This window comes from Pan troglodytes, chromosome 12 (assembly GCF_028858775.2).
Source record: "Pan troglodytes isolate AG18354 chromosome 12, NHGRI_mPanTro3-v2.0_pri, whole genome shotgun sequence".
Taxonomy (NCBI): Eukaryota; Metazoa; Chordata; class Mammalia; order Primates; family Hominidae; genus Pan; species Pan troglodytes.
The window spans coordinates 25162647-25184891 of record NC_072410.2 but is presented as its reverse complement, the minus strand read 5'-3'; the positions used below and the strand labels follow the sequence as shown (position 1 = coordinate 25184891).

The 22245-nt window shown below is 40.4% G+C and overlaps 1 protein-coding gene across 16 annotated transcripts in view; it reads right to left on the bottom strand.

The window, feature by feature from the left end:
* The window catches only part of TMEM131 (transmembrane protein 131), a 241376-nt gene extending 223073 nt beyond the window's left edge, over positions 1-18303 (bottom strand). For 11 of the 16 annotated variants that reach the window (XM_016949046.4, XM_016949047.4, XM_016949049.4 and 8 more), the window contains exon 1: positions 17831-18161. In XM_016949046.4, the coding sequence (XP_016804535.2) occupies positions 17831-18017 (187 nt within the window). In that variant the 5' untranslated portion in view covers positions 18018-18161. Of the gene's footprint in view, positions 1-6777; positions 6859-17830 lie in introns of all 16 variants that reach the window. The other 5 variants (XM_054678672.2, XM_054678673.2, XM_063789527.1 and 2 more) reach the window with 2 other exon arrangements.
* Between the last annotated feature and the right edge of the window lie 3942 nt (positions 18304-22245).

Here is a 22245-nt window from a genome sequence, read left to right as displayed (position 1 = left end):
ATACTTTATTGCTAAAAAATCCTAACAATTATCTGAACCTTCAGCAAGTCATACTCTTTTGGCTAGTGGAGAGTCTTGCCTCAAGGTTGATCAGGATCAGGATAATGGTTGCTGAAGGGTGGGGTGGCTGTGGCAATTTCTTGAAACAGCAATGGGCCAGGCGTGGTGGCTCATGCCTATAATCCCAGCACTTTGGGAGGCAGAGGCAGGCGGATCATGAGGTCAGGAGTTCGAGACCAACTTGGCCAACACAGTGAAACCCCCGTTTCTATTAAAAATACAAAAATTAGCCAGGTGTGGTGGGGGGCGCCTGCAATCCCAGCTACTCAGGAGGTCATGGCAGAAGAACTGCTTGAACCCGGGAGGTGGAGGTTGCAGTGAGCCGAGACTGCGCCACTGCACTCCAGCCTGGGTGACAGAGCAAGACTCGGTCTTGGGAAAAAAATAAAAAATAAATAATAATAATAAAAAACAGCAATGAAGTTTGCTGCCATTTCATGAAAGATTTCTCTGTAGCATGCAATGCTGTTTGACAGCATTTTACCCACAGAAGAACTTATTTCAAAACTGGAATCAATCTTCTCTAACCCTGCTACTACTTTATCAACTAAGTTGATAATACTCTGAATCCTTTGCTGCCATTTCAACAAAGTTCACAGCATCTTCACCAGGAGCAGATTTCATCTCAAGAAATCACTTCCTTTCATCTATAAGAAGCAACTCCTCATTTGTTCAAGTTTTATCGTAACACTGCAGCAATTCAGTTACATCTTCAGGATGCCAGCCACTCTGTTGCCCAGGCTGGAGTGCTTACTGCAGCCTTGACTTCCTGGGCTCTAACAATCCTCCCACCACAGCCTCCTGAGTAGCTGGGACAACAGGTGAGAGCCACCACACCTAGCTAATTTTTGTAGTTTTTGTAGAGACAGGGTTTTGCCACAGTGCTCAGGAGGTCCTTGAACTCCTGGGCTCCATATTCCTCCCGCCTAGGCCTCTGAAAGGGCTACCATACCCAGCCCAAGCTTCACTTCTAATCCTAGTTCTCTTGCTATTTCCACTGTATCTGCAGTCACTTCCTCTACTGACATCTTGAACTCCTCAAAGTCATCCATGAGGGTTGGAAGCAACTTCTTCCAAACTCTTGTTGATATTCTGACCTCCTCCTATGAATCACAAATATTCTTAATGGCATCTAGAATGGCGAATCCTTTCCAGGAGGTTTTCAATGGACTTTGCCAAGATCCAACTGAGGACTCACTCTCTGTGGCAGCTATAGCCTTAAAAAATGTATTTTTAAAATAAGACATGAAACTTGAAATTACTTCTTGATCCTTGGCTGCAGAATGGATGCTGTTGTTAGCAGGCACGAAAACAACATGCAGCTCCTTGTACATCTCCATCAGCGTTCCTGGGTGACCAGTTGCCTTGTCAACAAGCAGTAATATTTGGAAAGTAATATTTTTTCTGAGCAGTAGGTCTCAACAGTGGGCTTAAAATATTCAGTAAACCACATTATAAACAGATGTGCTGTCATTCAGGCTTTCTTGTTCCAGTTATAAAGCACAGGCAGAGTAGATTTAGCATAATTCTTAAGGTCCCTAGAATTTTTTCAGCATGACAGATGAGCATTGGCTTCAACTTAAAGTTATCAGCTTCATTAGTTCCTAACAAGAGAGTCAGCCTGTCCTTCGAAGCTTTGAGGCTAGGCACTGACTTCTCCTCTCTAGCTATGAGAGACCAAGATGGCATCTTCCAAAAGAAGGCTGTTTCATCTACATGGAAAATCTGTTGTTTAGTGTGGCCACGTTTATCAATGATCTTAGCCAGATCTTCTGGAAAACTTGCTGCAACTTGTACATCGGCACTTAACCACTTCACCTTGCACTTTATGTGATGAAACTGTCTTCTTTCCTTAAGCCTCATGAACCAACCTCTGCTGGCTGCCAACTGTTCTTCTGCAGCTTCTTCCCCTCTCTCAGTCTTCATAGAACTGAAGAGAAGAGAGGGCCTTGCTCTGGATTAAACTTTGACTTAATAGAATGCTTGTGGCTGGTCTGATCTTCTATCCTGAACACTAAAGCTTTCTCCTATCAGCAATAAGGCTGTTTTGCTTTCTTATCATTCATTTGTTCACCAGAGTAGCACTTTTAACTTCCTTCAAGAACTTCTCCTTTGCATTCACAACTTGGCTATTTGGTACAAGAGGCCTAGCTTTTGGCCTATCTCAGCTTTGACATGCTCTCCTCACTAAGCTTAATCATATCTAGCTTTTGATTTATAAGGGAGAGATGTGTGACTCTCTTAGATGCTATTTAGTACTACTAATTGTCCTAATTTCAATATTGTTGTCTCAGAGAAAAGGACAGCCTGAGGAGAGGCGAGAAGTGGGGGAACAGCCAGTTGGAGCAGTCAGAACACAGGCATTTATCACTTAAGCCTGCAGTGTCATATGGGTGTGGTTTGTGGGCATCCCAAAACAATTACACAATCACATCAAAGATCACTGATTGCAGATTACCATTACAGATTTAATACTGAAAAAGCCTGAAATATTGTGAGACTTACCAAAATGTGACATAAAAATAGAAGTGAGCATATGCTATTGGAAAAATGGTGCTAATAGATTTGTGTCAGGCAGGATTGCCACAAACCTTCCATTTGTAAATAGCATATTGGCTGTGAAGGAGGCAAAGTGCAATAAAATGAGAAATGCCTGTACCACTACACACCTGTTAAGATGGCTAAAATTAAAGGACTGACCATACCAAGCACTGGCAAGCATATGGAGGAAATGGAACTCTCATACACTTCTTATGGGAATATAAAATGGTACAGCCGCTTTGGAAAACAGGTTAGCAGTTTCTTAAACATACAGCTACCATAGGATCCAGACATTTCACTCATATGTACTTACCTGAGAGAAAATAAAATACATGTGCATACAAAGACTTACACATGAATGTTCAAGGCGGCTTTATTTATAATAGCCCCAAACTGGAAACAACCCAAAATTTCAACAGATGAACAAATAAATCATGGTATATTCATACAACAGAATACTACTCAACACTAGAGACTAACTATCAAGACACACAAGTTGGAAGAATCTCAAGTGTCTCGTGCTGAGTAAAATAAACCAGTCTTAAAACCATACAATCTCAAGTTATACACACTAATTTCATTTATATGACATTCTCAAAAAGAGAAAATTACAGTGACACATAACAGATCAGTGGTTGACAAGAGTCAGAAGTGGACTATATGGAGATAGCACAGGTTTTGGAGGGTAATGAAAATGTTCTGTATCCTGACTATGGTAGTGGTTATTCAAATCTATACATGTGCTGAAACTCACAGAACTACACACCAAAAAAAAAAAAAAAAAAAAAGTTTAAAAATCTGTTAAGGTAGCTATCCACACACATACACTCTTTATAACCTTGCTGCTTTCATTTATCAATATACTTGGGAAATCACTAAAAAGTATATTCTAGAGGTTTTCCTCATTCTTTTTTAAGGTGCATAATGATCCATTATGTGGATGTAACAATTTATTCAACTATATAGGGGCATTTAGGTCATTTCCAATAGTTTTCATTCACAAATCATCATGCTATGAATAACCTTATATATATGTATTTGTATTGTTAAAACAGCCAATTCCTAAAAATGAGATTGCTAGGTGAAAACCGTAACATATATGTAATTTTGTTAGACACTGTGCCAAACTTCTTTCCATTAAGGTTGTATCTTTTTTGCATTCCAACTAACAAGGTGTGAGAACACGTGCTTTCCTGCAGTCTCATCGAAAGTGTTGTGAAGCTTTTAGAACTTTGCCACCCAAATAAGTGAGAAATGGTATCTCATTTAGGTTTTTTCCCCCTTAGATGAAAAGCCTATCAATTTTTAATAAAACTTGTTTAATAACAGCTCCCATTTTAAGTATATAATGCATAGTTTTCAGTGTATTCAGAGTTGTTCAACCACCATCCCAAAGAAAAACCCTTGTACCCATCATCAGTCACTCCCTACACTGCTCTCCATAGTTCTAGACAACCATGTTATCTATTTTGTCTCTGTGGATTTGCCTATTCTGGACATTTCATATAAATGGCTTCTATGGTCTTATATGGTCTTTTGTGAGTGGCTTTGTTCACTTATCACAATGTTTTCAAGGTTCACCTGTGTTGTAACAAGCATTCATAATAATACTTCACTCATTTCTATGGCTGAATAATATTCCACTTGATCTATTCTTCAAACATTTCAGTTGTTTCCACTTTTTGGCTACTATAAATAATGCTGCTATGAATGTTTCTGCACAAGTTTTTATGTGCAAGTTTTTGTGTTTTCGTTTCTTTGGAGTATATACTAAGGAGCATAACTGTGGGTCATACAGTAACTCCATATTTTCAGGACCTACCAAACTGTTTTCCAAAGCAGCTGCACCATCTTATGTTACCCATAAAGCAACAAGACATTCCAATGTCTCCGCACCCTTGCCAACATTTATTATCCATCTGTTTGATCGTAGCCATATTGGTGGGTGTGAAATGGAATCTCATTTTGGTTTTCATTTGTATTTCTCTAATAGCTAATGATGTAGAGCATCTTTTCATATGTTTATTGTATGTCTTTATTAGGAGAAATGCCTATTCAGATCCCCTGCCCATTTTTTAATTGCATTGTCTGTTGTAACTGAGGTTATGAGTTCTTTATACATTCTAGATACATATCCCTTTATCAGATACATGATTTGCGAAAATTTTTCTTCCATTCTGGGGGTTTTCTGCTTTCTTTATAGGGCCTTTTAAAGCACAAAACTTTCAAATTTTGATGTCTACTTTATCTGTTTTCTCCCCTTTTGTTGTTTGTGCTTTTGGTGTCACATCTATCAAGAAAGCTCATTAGAAACTCAATGTCTGTGGCAGGCTGAATAATGACTCCCCAAAATGTCCATGTCCTAATCCCAGGAAGCTGTGAATGTTACCTTACATGGCAAAAGGAATTTTGTAGATGTGATTAAATTAAGGATTTTGAGATGGGGAGATTATCCCAGATTAGTCAGATGGGCCAAATATATTAATAATCACATTCAGAGGAACAGAATGTGATATGCAAGATGTTTGGATTAGGAAAAGGGTGATGTCAGAGGCCACGAACCAAGGAATTCAGGAAGCCTCTAGAAGCTAAAAAAGACAGAAAAAGATTCTCCCCTGAAGCCTACAGAAAGAGCACAGCTCCAACACCCTTGTTGGAGGCCACACAAATGTTTCTTGTAATTAGGTACAACTGAAGCCTGTTAGTAATAATATGAACCTGTGATCAATTAAGCAGCCAACCAATCGTTACCTCCTCCTCCATGCTCTTGTTACCCAATAAATACAAAAGGGCCGTAGAAGCTCAGGGGTTGCCTTTGCTCACTAGAAGCAGGGAGCCCTTTTATTCTTTTCTTCTCTCTTCTTCTTCCCCATGCTAGCCTTTCCTTAAAAATTACTTTTGTTTTTTGTTATCATTTCTACGTTTGTGCCTTCGTTCAGTCTCATAATGACAGTCTCAGACAGTAACAGTAGAAACTGCTGTAGTGACAGTCTCAAGTAGTAGCAGTGACAGTCAGCTACAAGTGGTGCCTGAATTCCAAAGGGAGGAGGGTATAATGAGACATGTCCGACCCCCTCTTCCCATCATGGCCTGAACTACTTTTTCAGGTCTCTTCGGGTCTCTTCAGTTCTCTTCAGGTCCCTTTTTGTCCCTGATAGTCCCTTCAAGTTCCTGTCTAGGCGCCACTAAGGGCTGCATAATCTGCAATTGTCTTGCTCAATTAATTTAAAAACAAAAAGGAGATGGAGGCTGCACAAATGTTTCTCATGATCAGGCATAACTGAAGCCTGTCAGTAACAACATGAACCTGTGATCAATTAAGCAGCTGACCAATGGTTACCTCCTCCTCCTTGCTCTTTACCCAATAAATACGAAAGGACTGTAGAAGCTCAAGGGGGCTGCCTTTGATCACTAGAAGCAGGGAGCTCTCCTCTTCTCCCCATGTTGCCTTTCCTTAAAACAGTTTCTTTTGTCTTTTTTCATTTCTATGTTCGTCCCTTCGTTCAGTCTTGTAATGATGGTCTCCAGTAGTAACTGCTGTAATGACAGTCTCAAACAATAACAGGAGTTAACTGCTGTAATGATTGTCTCAAGCCATAACTGTGGCAGTCAGCCACACACCCTGACTTTAGACTTCTGCCCTTTGGAATGATAAGAGAATAGACTTGTGTTTTAACCCACTCAACTTGTGATAATTAGCTACAGGCACAATAGGAAACCAACACAGAGTCCCAAGGTTTTTACTTGGGGCTAGCCACACGGTACCCCTCTGCCTAACACATACCAAAGTTCCAGACTCCCAGAAGAAAAGTAGGTTAACATAAACCATATATACTTAGGTCTATTACTAGAATTTCTATTCTATCCCATTAATTTGTCTATTTATATACCAGTACTTATTCTAATTATACCAATTACATAATAGTTTAAGAGCAAGTTTTAATAACTGCTTGTGCTAGTCATTCCTCATAACTTTTCCAGAATTTTCCCAGTATTTCTACATTTTCATTTTTTCATAGAAAATTTAACAGCAACTTTCCTAATTCCATAAAAAGTTTTCTTGGTATTTTTTTTTTAAATATCAAATTAATTGACAGCAAACTGATGTCTCAGTCCATTTGAGTTGCTTTAAAGGAGTACTGGAGGCTGGGTAATTTATAAAGAAAAGAGGTTTACTTGACTCATGGTTCTGCAGGCTGTACAGGAAGTGTGGTACCAACATCTGCTTCTGCTGAGGGCCTCAGGCTGCTTCCACTCCTAGAAGGCAAAGGAGTGTGCAGATCACATGGCAGCAAGGGGGGTGGTGACAGGCTCATTTTAATACCAGGTCTCAGGTGAACTCTCTTGGAAATTAAATGTGAGAACTTAGTTCCCCATCCCCCTGGGGAGGGCATTAATCTATTCATGAGGGATTATTAATATATATTATATATAATGATATATTACTATAATAATTACTATATATTGATACATCAATACTCATGAGGGATTATATCGATATAATAGCTTTTTAAAAAGAGTTCTAGTTAAAAACAAAACCACAATATAAAAATATGCACATTAACTAAATGGAGCAAATGTGGAAGTGTGTGAGTGTAGCCTGGCAGCTGCAGGCAGCCCAAGTCCAATGGGTATCCCCGGACGAGTATACTAGAGGGAAAACAGACATGGGTATAAATTCACCAAGAGAGTTCAGTGCAGCTGAGTTAAGAGGACTGCTCCTACAGCTTAAGGTAAAAAGGTCATAAAATAACTCCATGGGATAAAATGTAGTACCTGTCCCTAATAACTCTTAAAACTAAAACTCTTTAAAAATATAAGAAATTTCCTATTATTAAGAATATCTAACTTCAACCAACTACCCCAATCATACTACACAATGAAACACTTAAGGTATTTTTCTCTTAAAAAAACAGAAAAATATAAGGATGCCTGCTTTTTCATCACTCTTATTTAACAATGTTCTGAAGCTCTAGCCAAAGCAATAATGCATAAAAACATACATATTAATATTAGATTGAATAAGTTGTTAATTATGTTGGACTGACAAAAATTATAATTTCATACAGTTTTACTTAATACATATATATATACACACACACAGACTTAGGAGAAAGACAAACAAAATGGAAAACCCTATAAAGATGTCAAATTCCAAATTTATCTAACGTTTTAATGTAATTGTAACCAAAAAGCAAATAGCAATTTTAAATTTTCTTTACAAAATGATTTGAGGATTCATAGGGAATAAAAACAAGATAGATAAGAAACTGCTTTTTGAAGAATAATCATTTAGGGAGAGGGGATGACCTGCCAAGCCAGCTAATGAAATGTATAAATAAGCTATATTACCTAAAATAAAGTTAAAACAGAAATGTACAAATGCATAGACATATACATGAGAAAAAAAAATACCCTGGGGAAAAAAAATCAAGAAATAGATCCCAGTACATAACAGAACTTGAATGAAAGGAAATACTGTATATAATTCAATAAGTGGTGTTAAGGCAACTGACTAATGATTTGAGGACAAACAGATTCTCTACCTGATGCCAACGGACTGAAGAAATAGAGATTTGCATTTAAAGATGGAAGCACGGACATAAAATATTGGTGAATATATAATCTTTAGGGGTGTTAAGGTATGAGAAAGGCAGAAACCATTTAAAAAAAAAAAGAGAGTTGCCTGACAGGTATAAAAATAATAGAAAATAAAAAATTCAAATGCAAATAGAAACTCAGAAAAATATCAAATCCTTAAAGTCAAAAGACTAAGTCAAAAAGAAAAATTCAAACATCAATGGGAAAACTGACAAAAGACTGATCAAACACAAATACAAATGGTCGCAAATGTATAAAAGTATTCAGTCTTAGTAGTAATTGTTTTAAAATAAATTAAAACAACGTGACAACTTTATTGGTAGACTGGTAAGAAAAGAGTAACAGCCAGTGTGGGGAAGTAAGCACATGCATACAGTATGGTTGAGATGTGAATTGATTGCCTTTGAAGAAAACTATTGGCAGTATCTATTTTTTTAAATGGGGAATAGGGGCAGGAAAAGAGTGAGGAGAGGGAAGAGAGATGAGGAAGGAACAGAGACCAAAACATGGATGACTCATGTTAGTTCTTGACTGGTTACAGTTTTTCACCATTTATTAATCTGCATTTTATAATTTGTTTTATTCTTACAATCAATTTAAACAAGAATTTCTAGGATTCCAATAAAACTGGACCTAATTCCTTGCCTGTTTTTTCCTTCCTACATCTCTCTTCAAAACAATTCTCAGTAACCTATTTTCATGCCCAGCCATAACTCAACAGAAGCCACCCAGAATAATGAGGTGGACCCCTAAATACCTAAGAACTCCCCTATATCTGAAACATAACCACTGCTGCACCCATTCTGAAAGAGACATTACCTCTTGGTAGTGCTGACCACTACTTCATTTCCCATTTGCTAATCAAGAAGCAATACTTCAGATGAGCCCATGTCACCAATCCATAGAAGCATTTCTAAAGGTGGTCCAATTTCGCCCAAAGGTTTGAAAGCACACTACCCTCTCTTGTACACTGCTCTACCTAATAACTTTTGGAATGACAAACATAAACTATCTCAAAGCTCTTTATAAATACAGTTAGGTTTCACAGAGCACCTTTGTACCATGAATAATTGCCTAGAAAATCTTCTGCTCCCAATTTAATCATGCTCTAAAAAGAAAATCCATGTAGGGCCCTTGCCATACCATGAATACAAACCACTAATTAACCTGAATCCATAAAGTTGGCTATGCTATTTCTCAAACTTCACTGCCAAGACAGTTTTTAACTAGCACATCCTTTGATCCAAATGTAATACTAGAACTATACAGAAAAAATTAGCTTTCAAGAACCAAACTGCCATATCACTTTGCAATCATTATAACTGATTTAAAAAATAGTCACAAATTGGCCAGGCACAGTGGCTCATGCCTGTAATCCCAGCACTTTGGGAGGCCGAGTCAGGTGGATCATGAGGTCAAGAGATCGAGACCATCCTGGCCGTGAAACCTCATCTACTAAAAATACAAAAATTAGCTGAGCGCGGTGGCACACACCTGTAGTCCCAGCTACTCAGGAGGCTGAGGCAGGAGAATCGCTTGAACCCGGGAGACAGAGGCTGCAGTAAGCTGAGATCGCACCACTGTACTCCAGCCTGGCAACAGAGTGAGTCTCTGTCTCAAAAAAAAAAAAAAAAACAAAAAAACAAAAAAGAGTCACAAATTGTTAGAACTAACGAGGGCTTAAATGTCTTTTGTTTTATAGGCAGGTAATTAATGAAATACCTTAAGTATGCAGCATTTTTTCTTGTTTCAAATATGGAGTGTTTACTAAAAACTATGTATTTACAACTATTAATGATACACTGATTAAAATCATTAGTTCAAAAATGCATGTTTTATTTACAATGACATCAAAAAGAATAAAATACTTAGGAATAAACCTAACCAAGGAAGTGAAAGATATGTACACTGAAAATTACAAAACACTGCTGAAAAAATTAGACACAAATAAATGGAAAGACATCCCAAGTTTATGGGTTAAAATACTGTTAAGATATCAATACTACCCAATGTGATCTATAGGTTCAACACAATCACTATCAAAATCCCAAAATCCCAAGGCAAGTAGAAAAGTGCATCCTAAAATTCATACAGAATCTCAAGGGACCCCAAATAGCCAAAATAATCTTGAAAAGGAAGAAGACAGTTAGAGGTCTCACATTTCCTCATTTCAAAACATATTACAAAGCTATAGTATTCAAAATAGTCTGGTACTGGCATAAAGACAGACACACAGAGCAATTAAATAGAATAAAGTGTCCAGAAATAAACCCCTGCATATATAGCCAATTAATTTTCATACAAGGACACAAAGACTACTCAGTGAAGAAAGGACAGCCTCTTCAACAAATGGAACTGGAGAAACTGGATATCCACATGCAAAAGAATAGAGTTATACCCTTTATCTTACACCATAAATAAAAGTTAACTCAAAATGGGTTAAAGACCGAAACGTAAGACCCAAAACTATAAAATGCCTAGGAGAAAGCATAGGGAAAAAGTTCATGACATTGGATTTGGCAATGATATCTTGGATATGACACCAAAAGCAAAAGTAACTATATCAAACAAAAACTTTTGTTCAAAGAATATGATCAACAGAGTGAAAAGGCAACCTGCCAAATGGGAGAACATAGTTGCAAATCATCTGATAAGGGGTAATATCCAGAATATATAAGGAACTCCTATAACTCAACAACAACAACAACAACAACAACAACAACAAAACCTGAATATAACGTGGGCAAAGGACGTGAATAGACATTTCTCCAAAGGAGATATACAAATGCCCAAGAAGGATATGAAAAGACGCTCAATATCATTAATCATTAGAAAAATGCAAATCAATACCACAATGAGATAGCACCTCACACCACTATCAAAACAAAACAAAACAAAAACAACTGTTGGCAAGGGCATGGAGAAATTGGAATCCTTGTGCATTATTCATGGGATTCTGAGATTATGCAACCACTATGGAAATGTGGTGGTTGCTTAAGGAATTAAATATAGAACTATCACATGATCCAGAAATCTCTCTTCTGGGTAGATATGCAAAATAGTTGAAACCAGGGTCTTGAAGAGATATTTGCATACTCAACTTCACAGCATTAGTCACAAGAGCCAAGAGGTAGGAACAAGCCTAGTGTCCACGGATGGATGAATGGATAAACAAAATGTGGTATATCCATATAATGGAATATAATTCAACCTTAAAAAGGAAGGAACTATAAATGTTGTCTTTTTTATATTTTTATGAAAAAGCAGAAAATTACTTTTGAAGAAAACAGGCTATTTAAATATTGAAATATATGTATGTTGTGAGTTTAAGGAGACTGTAATTGTCAGTTTTACAAAATCATCCGTGTTCAATGGTTGTAAATAAATTCTCAAAACATCATTTCAAAAAACAAAACAAAAAAAAAAGGAAGGAACTGTCACATCCTACAACATGGATTAACCTTACAGATATTATGCTAAGTAAAATAAGCAGGTCACAAATCCTGCATTATTCTACTTATATGAAGTATCTAAAGTAGTCAAATTCATAAACACAGAAAGTAGAATGGTGGTTACCAGGAGCCTGGGGGTGGGGATTAAGGGTAGGGAGAGAGATAGGAAGTTGTTTAATGGGTATAGACTTCCAGCTTTACATGAAGAAGTTCTGAAGATCTGCTACACAACAATGTGAATACACTTAACACCACTGAACTGTACATATAAAAATGGTTAAGTATTTTGTTACGTGTTTTTTTTCCACCAAGTTTCTAGAAAATAAATAAATGAAAAAAAATAAAAACGTAGGTTTCATACTCTATCATGACTGACCATCTAAAAGATCCTCTTAAACATCAAACCTCTGCCCTAAAACGGCAGAGTTGTATGCAACAAAATCAATCAGGCAAATGGCAAAGGCTTTCTAGAAACCCTCCATCTGTGGTTTTAAAAGTAATCACATGGGAATTAAAAAACAACAACAACAACAACAACAAAACAGATTTGGAACTACAGATGAGAACTAATGACCACCTAATTCCAAAATGCCCTAATAAGAACAAAGCACCTTTGAACTTCTTCTGGAGCCCTTGGACCTCTAATGGAAGTCTGCGAGAGATTTCTGCCTGCCGAGGCAAATGCCACTACCAGCCCTTGCATTATCTCCAGCTCCTGTTAATCCAGGGCCAGCTTCTGAGAATACTCCACAAGTCTAGACTAACTCATCACACCAATCTGGAGCTAAGCAGTATCTACAGAAGGCAATATTGCTTAACCTTAGCAATACGACCAGGTATCTAAGTCATCAAGAACAAAGAGACAGTAGCTTCGAATACCAAATATTCATTTCCCTGTATTATCCACTCACTGGTTTCCTTTTAAGAAGCTTCATGATCCAGAATGGCCTGTGATTACTTAAACTGTTAACAAGTCAACAGAAAGTGATATGAAAGCTTGTGGCTGATTGAAAAAAAAAAAAAAGTACATTTTACTTGAATACTAATACATGGGTTTTGCATGAACTGTCAAGTCTGTTCTTTTTGCAGTTGGTACAATATAACAAAATCTAATTCCTGAAGAGCTCATTTGGGGTTACATAGTTTGGCTCAAGGGACAGATGTCTTAGGGCGGAATCCTGGCTCCACTATTTACCAGCCCTATCACGCTAGGTATATTACTTAACCTCTCTAAGCCTCAGTTTCATGATCTCTAGATTAGGGTTTTATGAGAATCTGAAAATCTTAAAATCAAAAAGTTATAAAAGTGATGGTTTAGATAAGTGTATACAACTCCTTTTAGTTACAAGGAAAAGCAACATGTGGGGAAGAAAAAACTGGTGTTACTCAATGTCCTACTATAGCAGACTTCCTCATGACATCTGCACCAGAACTGAATTTTACCTGTACTTCTGACTCTCAGGTTCTCAGGTATAAAAAGTCCTATGCACTTTTTTCATATGCTTTGTAAATAGTTTTGTACTGTGTTTTGCACCTACGTCACAAATACAGCTTAAAACAAAAATTTGTGCATGAAACTATAGTACACTGGCAAAAAATTTTAAAAGTCCTAATAAAGGCTGTCAAACGTTACCCTGCCATTTAATTGCCAATTGATAGAACATGTGACTATGAAATTTAAATTGTCATAGGTTGAAACAATCACTCTTGAAAATTTATTCGAATTTATATTTACTAGATACATAAACTATAGCTTCTCATTTATAATAAATTAAATGCCTTCCAAAAACCCACTTCACAATGAAATTATATTACAATGAAAAGTTTAGGCAAACTTTCAATCAAAACTGAATGCCTGCTATTTATGTACTACAGATGTTGACAAAGGTTCTGCCCTACAGAAATTCCAGTCTAGGTGAAGAATGACACCCCTGAAATCATTTAAGTAGCTAACAAGGCAGTACACAATTAGGTGTCAAAATGAATGATGAATGATTAACAAAGACCACAAATTCAGAGGGAGCATGCAGGACTGAACAGAAATGGCGAAAGGCCGTAGGAGAGAGGCTGCTGCAGTGCCCCATGGTGAAGGCAGTGGGAGAGTGATCAAAAGAGGATGTAACAGGCACTGATGCCACTTGGTGAAGGGTCAAAACTGAATCCAGTGGGGCAGGCAGAATAATCATAGCATTAATAAAAAACTGAAAACTGGAGGTGGCGCAAGATAATTCTGCCCTGGACATATGCAGTGTGCACCAGCAGCTAGACACACACAGGGAGGAAGACAACCAACAGGCAATTGGAGAGCAGCAACTGCCAGCTAGGGCACAACCAGAACCGAGAAGTACAGAGTCACCAAAACAATGCCAGATGCTGCTTACAAGAGACCGTAGGGGAAAATTCAGCTGTAGGAAAAGGGCCTCTTGGTCTGGCAAGGCCAATCAGAGCGCTTGAGTCACATATAGGCAAGAGAGAGAACACCTAAAATATCAAGCACCTAGCAAAGATTTTATTTTCCTCCAAGAGTAATTTGGCTTATTGCTGCTCTGGATGGTAACAATTAGATGAGTTTACATCTACTCCCAAAGCAATCTTTTTGGCAGATGTCTATGAGGGTCCACTGTAAGAATTAGGAGGAGGAGGAAAATGGTCATTAGCAAGAGGAAAAGAGGACACACTTTTTCCAACTACAAAACTCCAATGCTCCATCAGGCAACAGCCTTTAGTAAAAGCAGGCTACAAACGTTCATTAGTGAAGCACTTATTTAAAAACATTCTATTTACAAGGTCCTAAATTAAAAGGTACCCACTCTACCCCATACAAAGGGTTAACACATCTCACTCTTAAGAAAATCACTTTCAAAAACATTTTAACATTATCGAGTAATAAGTAGGTTAAAAATAGTTTGGTTAAGAAAAAGTAAATAACACTCCTAGTCAATTTGGCTACCCTTAGAAAACTATTAGATTCTTATCTGTTTTCTTGGGTCTTTAGTCCTATGCACTTTTCTCATATGCTTTGTAAATACTTTTGTACTGTGTTTTGCACCTATGTCACAAATACAGCTTAAAACAAAAATTTGTGCATGTAACTATAGTACACTGGCAAAAAATTTTTAAAGTCCTAATAAAGGCTGTCAAACGTTACCCTGCCATTTAATCGCCAATTAATAAAACGTGACAATGAAATTTAAATTGTCATAGATTGAAACATTCTTGAAAACTTATTCGAATTTATATTTACTAGATACATAAACTATAGCTTCTCATTTATAATAAATGCCTTCCAAAAACCCACTTCACAATGAAATTATATTACATGATATATAATGCTTTTTTAAAAAAGGTCTTATTTGCCAGTCATAATGGGCTGCTTTATAATTCAAAAGACTACTAAAAGTATACATTTAATATATACACATACACATGTATTTTCACTATATATTTTAAAAATATATTTTCACAACTCACACACATTTTTGCTATTCTCAGTATCTAGATGTTAGCCTCAAGAAAAAATCTTGCCACCAATCTAGAACTAGTTATTTGTAGTGATTATAATAACTTCTATCTCTGGAAACTCTTTCAAAGTCCTTACAAACTTTACATCACAGCCAAAACCGTCTCAAAGGTACCTTTCCTCTGGACTAGTGATAGCACACTCCCATAGCTCAGTTAAGACATATAGGATGTTAAGACAAGGAATGGTCCATGCTTCTGACTCAAGAAAATCAACATCAAGTCCAAACATGAAAAACTACATTAGGTAATTTATTTCTGCAGCTTTTCTTCAGGAGACAATGAGTTTTATTGTCTTTTAAAGATTTTGCAGTGAAATTATACAGTAATGAAGGAAAAGAAATACAAACATACAAAATACCTGCAGAATCATCATTAAAACTGCAGGTAAATCTTAACTTTGAAATTTTAAACTAGTTTATGCTACTTCAATAGACACAAAATTCCTCCGGGTGTGAATGATCAAACTGAACTCAGCCATCTTCAGAAATCTGCCCAAACTTGCTGAAAAACTCAACAGTACCTTTTAGGACAAATACTGTATTTGTGCCTCATCAGATGCCAGACTCACAGTGTCACAATCACGTAAGAAAATAAATTGCTTTTCCCCTACTTACTCAGAAACAATACTGGAATATGATCAGTTTTAAAGGAGAAGCCATTTCTGGAGATACCTTCACAGAATATTTGATTAGAACCAGATCTGTTTATGATGGGTAGAGGCCTATGTTCTATATCAGCATCATCTCCATTAATATCTTGGATAACCTCACACACAAATTGTTCATACAGAAAAGCATGGGCCACAAAGGATATCTGATTCACCCAGGCCACTGGCTGATTCAACCACCCCTTTAATACATACTTAACACCCTGGCAAGTATTCTCCTCATCCAATCCTTACACACATTTATGGGTATTAGAGAGGTGCACTAACATGTATAAACTATGCAAATGAGAAATTAGCAAATATATTTTAGGCTGACAGTTCTCAAACAAAAGGTTTGTTTACTTAACTTTACCCAGAGTAAAGTTTTTATTAGCATATAAAATGGCTGTTGGAAAAATCAGCAGCAGTAGAAGGAAAATACAAACTTAATGCTTTACTAGATTCAACCATTATTTCAATTCCCTATGCTAAGGGCGCATGAAGACAGTCATTCACTCAAAGGCTAAGCGCCAGTGTGTCTGGCACTGTGCAAGGTAAGCAAAGGAACAGAAAAGCAAGGACACAATACCCACCAAGGTCTACTTGAAGTCCCACCCAAAAAATGTCCATTAAATTACTGCACTATTTTGGGTTCACTGAACACCCACTACAGGCCAAAATGCTAGGTGCCACGATCACACATAAGAAAGAACACTCAACTAACTGCAGATCTGTGGCCAATGATGTATTATGACAACCCCAGGACTGACTAGTCCTAAAGCGGCAATATTTTATTCTGGAAATAATTTTGCTTCCATCAATTAATCCTTTCTATAGACGACAATTCTTTGAATAATTTCCACCAATGTTAACTCAGACTAAGGTTGCTTAGAGAGTTAAATAAGGGAATGTAATGTGGACAAAAATAAAAGAAACAGTATACTGAAGCACATTTGCACTTTAATACTAATTTGGTTTGTATTTGCTTTTACCTTCAGCAACAATAAAAAGCAAGCGACTTTAGTCATAAAGTAGAATGTTAACTCTAAAGTTACCGTGGCAAGAAATTGTTTTCTTGTACGGGCAGTTTCATGTGCAATGCTAAACTAACAAGTTTTGCGTGGTTTGTTTTTTTTTTTTTTAAACTATTCACTTAGTCAATTCTTCATGAAGGCTCTGTGACCATTCACATGTCCCTTGGCTCAAAAAGAGGTAGTGTAGATGAAATTACACTGATTTGGTCTTCAAGATTACAAAATAATTTTTGACCCTGTCCAAGTACCCGTTTTGCAGCAGTACAATACTAATGAGATTTTTAAAATAGGGGCCAGCCCTTAACTGTAAATTATAGATAAATGCTTGCAAGCTGGCAACTTCACGTTTATTTTTAAAGGCTTTCACATCAAAGATAAAGGCACCGAATCACGTATTTTAAAATAAGAAATGTAAACAGGCTTTCAACAGCTTACTAAAGAGTTAAATGGAATTGTATTTAGGTCTAATAATAAAGTCATCAATAACGCAGAGACACTAAAGGAGGAAGCTACAGGACCAAGATTTCCCCTCGAAGAAATGTCTGAACAAATTCAAAGTGAAATTTTTTAAGCTGTGTCTCGCTATTTTTACCACATTTTAAAGTAAGCTCTGTCTGCATGCAACCAACCGCAACCAAGAAAACAGAAGTGTCCTAAAATGTACCTATTCGCCGCAATAAAGCCAAAAAATATGCCCCTCCTACCTAGCGGGCCAAGTGGCAAGAACGTACGAGAACTCAGGAAGTTTTGAAATGGCAGTGACAGGAGACGGGGGAAGGCACGGGAAGGAATCACGGAGAGCGAAGGCCACTCCGTGCGGCGGGCGCCGCGAGGTCCCGGCTCGGGACGGTACCCGACCGCCCAACTTCGCGCCGGAGCCCCGGCCGCGGCCCTTCCTCCCGGCCCAGCCCGCCCGGCCTCTGCGAGAGCGGGGTGACAGCCCCGCCGCAGGGACGCCGCCGGGGGACACCCACCTTCCTTCTCGGCCCGCGCCGCAGCCACTACGAGGGTCATCACCAGGTGCAGCGCTCCTAGGAGGCCGGCGGCCGCGCTCCGCGGGCCCCCGCTACGGGCGGCCGCAGGTTCCAGCCCGGCCCCGGCGGACGTGGAGACGGCGGCGGCGGTGGCTCCGGTTGCTCCTCCTCCCGCCCGCTTCCCCATCCCTGCCGGCCGGGGGCCGCCGCGCTCGAGGTCCGGCGCGGCCCTTCTCGGCGAGGCGGCGGCGGCGCGGAAGCCGTGGTCCGGGCTCTGGCCGCGGCGCCGGGAGCGACAACGGTTGCGAGCCCGGGGCTCGATCTCCGGGCGTGGGCCTGGGTCCGTGCGTGCGTGTGAGCGAGAGTGTCAGTCACGGTCTTTGCCTGGGCATCGCCTACAACCAGTCGGAGAGGAGAGGCCGCGGGTCAGGCGCGGCGGGCGGCCATACTGGAAACGGGCACGGGCCGCGAGCCCTGAGCGCTGGCCTGCGAGGGGCGGGGCGCGGCTCTGGGCACCGCCCACGCTGTGCCGACACCTGGGCTGTCCGGCGGTCAGTCTGTCCGCCCCGGAGCCCCCTGGGCCCCACCTCCTCGTCCCGCTCTCGGAGGCCTGCGGCTTCACGGCCAGACAGAACCAGGACAGAACAACCCCAGCCCGTTACCGCTACCTGGCTCAGGAGAAGGAGGGAGGCAGGCCCAGGTCCGGCTGCCAGGACTTATGATGGCCGCTTCTGCTTCGCGGAGGCGGTGACGGCAATCACGTGGAGACGGGGCGGCCTCGCTGCGCAGCCGCCGCGTTGCGTGGGCGGGGCAGGGGCGGAGTTGCGGGGCGCTGGGAGGCTTAACCTCTTCTCCGGCGCCTGGGCAATCCTCCGTGCTCTGTCCTACAGTGGTAGAGCCTTCCAGGGGTGTGAGTGCGCATGCAGACCGCGAGACGAGCGCGGAAGGTCCGTTCCAGTGACTCTTCCTGGTGGCACCCCCACCTCTCGGGCGCTTTGACGTCGAGAATACCCCGAGCCTGACTCAGTTCTTGGTGGTGCTTCCTTGAGGATGGTGGCCCGCTGAACTCATCCTTGGGTCTTCCAGATCATGGTACCCAGGAGGAGCTTGATGGAGTCCTCTTGCCTTGGCTTGTGCCCACATTGGCGCGGAACACCTCGTGTGCAGAAAGCGTCGGTGACTCTGGATGGAGAAGGCAGGGGCAAACAGACTGCTCTTTAGAGTATCCAGTAGCCGGCTTCCTCTCTCGAGGAAGAATTCTTTTTTTTCTTTTCTTTATTTTTTAATTATTTATTTATTTTTGAGACAGGGTCTGGTTCTGCCGCCCAGGCTGGAGTGCAGTGGTGCGGTCTGGGACTACAGGCACCCGCCACCACGCCACGCCAATTTTTCTTTTTCTTTTAAGAGACGCTGTCTCACTAAGTTGGCCGAGCAGGTCTCGAACTCCTGGGCTCAAGCAGTCCGCCTTCCTCGGCCTTCCAGAGTGCTGGGATCACAGGCGTGAGCCACTGTGCTGGGCCCGGAAAAATTCTTAAGACGTCTGTTAGCTTCACGAGCCATCTCGCGCCTCTTAGATGCCCTTTTCATCTTAGGTTGAGCTTCTTGGTGCGCATGGCTATTGTCTCCAAGACATAATTTAAGCTCTTGGAGGGGGTCCTTCTTTACTCATCTTAGTAACTTCCTCCCAGCTTCTAGCCCAGAGACATTTTACTTTCCTTAGCTGTATTTGTTGAGTGAGTCGATATATGTGTAAGGCCAAGTCTGCCCACAGTACGTCTCACAACAAGCTAGATAGGAAAATAAGGTTTCAGAAAGACAAAAGGAACTCCAGAATCTACTCTATGAAGTAGTCCCCTGTGTCAAGCAAGCACTTAAATTTATTCATAAATTAATATATATTTAAATATGACCTTACCCTAATGATTTTAAAAAGCAATTTTAGGGCAGGGCGCAGTGGCTCACGCCTGTAATCCCAGCACTTTGGGAGGCCAAGGTGGGCGGATCACCTGAGGTCAGGAGTTCGAGACCAGCCTGGCCAACATGGTGAAAACCCGTCTCTACTAAAAAATATAAAAATTAGCCGGGCGTGGTAGTTCATGCCTGTAATCCCAGCTACTCCGGAGGCAGGAAAAACGCTTGAACCCGGCAGGTAGAGGTTGCAGTGAGCCAAGATCGCACCACTGCACTATACCCTCGACAAGAGCAAAACTCCGTCTCAAAAAATTAATAATAAGCAATTTTACTTTTTTGAATATTAGCCTTAAAATTGAGTAGTCAAATTTTATTTTGATGTAATGAAATAGGAATAATTATCTCTAAGTTGGCGTTTAAAATGTCTGAGGCAAGAGATTTCTGGAAGGCTTTTGACTCACGGAAGAGATCAAACCCAAGGATATGTAACTGAGCGCTTTTGCTTAGCCTCCAACGTGCCAGCTCTGCAAGTCAGCAGCCCTTCCCCCATGGCCAGATTCAGGACAAACAAGCCTTTCCAACCATGAAGTGCTGAGGTTCTCTTACACAGCAATCAGCCACATCCCCTGGTAAGCCTGAGGCTCAGCAGCTCCATGGGAAATAACTTGCACCTGTCTGTAATTGGATCTTAGACGTATACAGACATGTTTGATCAGAGTTCGATTTCCCATGCAGCTAATGAAGCTTAAGCCGCAGGGCCCCCTCTCTTGCACAAGTTCCTTCCAAGTCCCTGAACCTAATTGTGTATTTATAAGCCTGTATTCTTGTTCTTAAAGGAGCCCTCCCAATAGTTGGGTAGGCTTTTAAGGCCCACCATACCTGAAGCCTCCCCTGTGCCTGAGGGACACTAGGAGCAGGAGGGGTGATGATGGAACTTTCCTCCCAGGAAAGGACAATGAGGCCACTGAGAGTCTAACAGTGAAAGACGTTTTGCTAGACAGCATGGTAAACTGTGTGTTAGAGAGAACCTGGCGTGGAGCCACCATCACCCTATGATCCTCTACCCCCACTCCCCAACCCTCATGTGTCTCAGGAGAGAACTAGGAGTTAAAATGGAAGGAACCATCACACTAAGGACTCTCAAATAGTTCTGATTAGTTGTGAACTTTTCTCTTTTTCCCTTTTGGAAATTGGAGAGACCTGGCCATTTGGCAGGTGGAGGTATTAGCTGGCAGAGTCAGGGAAAACTCACTAAACCAGTGGTTCTCAAGGTGTCATCCCCAGACCAGCTGTAGCAGCAACACCTGGGAACCTGTTAGAAGTGCAAATTAGCAGGCCAAATCCCAGACCTGTGGAATCAGGAATTCTGGGTTGAGGTCCAACAATCTGTTTAAACAAGGCATCCAAGTGATTCTGATACAGGCTCAAGATTGAAGACTGTTGCACAGTGATATATTCCAGGAGCTACAAGCTGTTGGGACTCCTCACTTTCTGTTCATTTTGCTCTCTATGCAGGTTAGTAATTTACCATTCAAGGCAGAATTATAAGAGACTCAGACAAATTTGAACTTAAATCCCATCCCTGCCTTTACTAGCTATATGATGCTGAGCAAATGACTTTTCTGGCCTCAGATTCCTAATCTGTAAAAATGGGGATTATGATATAAATTTGGGGAGATTAAGCATATAGGTTTGTGAAGCATATAGACTAGTGTCTGGGACATAGGAGACTGTCAAAAGTAGCTATTAGTGAGCACTCACTCTTTTCAAAACACCACATTAGGCACGAAGATCCTTGATCCATTGATACCTCCACTTCATTCCCCAAAATACTTAAGGAGGTGTGCAAGAATGCCTTCTATGAATTAAAACTGGAACTAGGAGGGAGTAAACTGTTGGGCTTTCCAGGGTTCTATCTCCTTTGCTGCATAGGTGAATGCACCTGGTATCCTGCTGTTCAACACCATCTATACACTTTCAGGTCCCCACTTCATGTCACCAGCCAGACCTCGCTGTCTCTATTGCTGTTCCCACTCAGGTGTATAATGAGGTGTCTTAAACTCACATGAACTCCACATCTTCCCATGCAAACATGCTCCACCCACAGCCTTTCCTATCTCCAGGGCAACTCCAACCATCCAGTTGCACAGGCCAAAAACCTGGGAGTCATTCTTTACTCTCTCCACATGTACCCAAATCTAACTGCTTCTCACCACCTGCACTACTCCACTCTGGTATGAGCCCTGTCATCTGCTGCCTGGATTTCTGCAAGAGCTTCCTAACGGGTTTCCCTGTTTCCACCTGTAAAAGAAAATTTTCCACTTACAACACTTGCATAGTAGATATCAAAACGGAATGCTATGCTCTACCACAACTGGTTCTAACCAACTGAAGCAGATCAAGGACTGTGAACTTTGAGTGACCCCGTACCAGACCCTTGTTAGACCTAACCAAAGACTCCTTTCTGACCAGTTAACAAAGGGACATGTTTTATCAACACTATT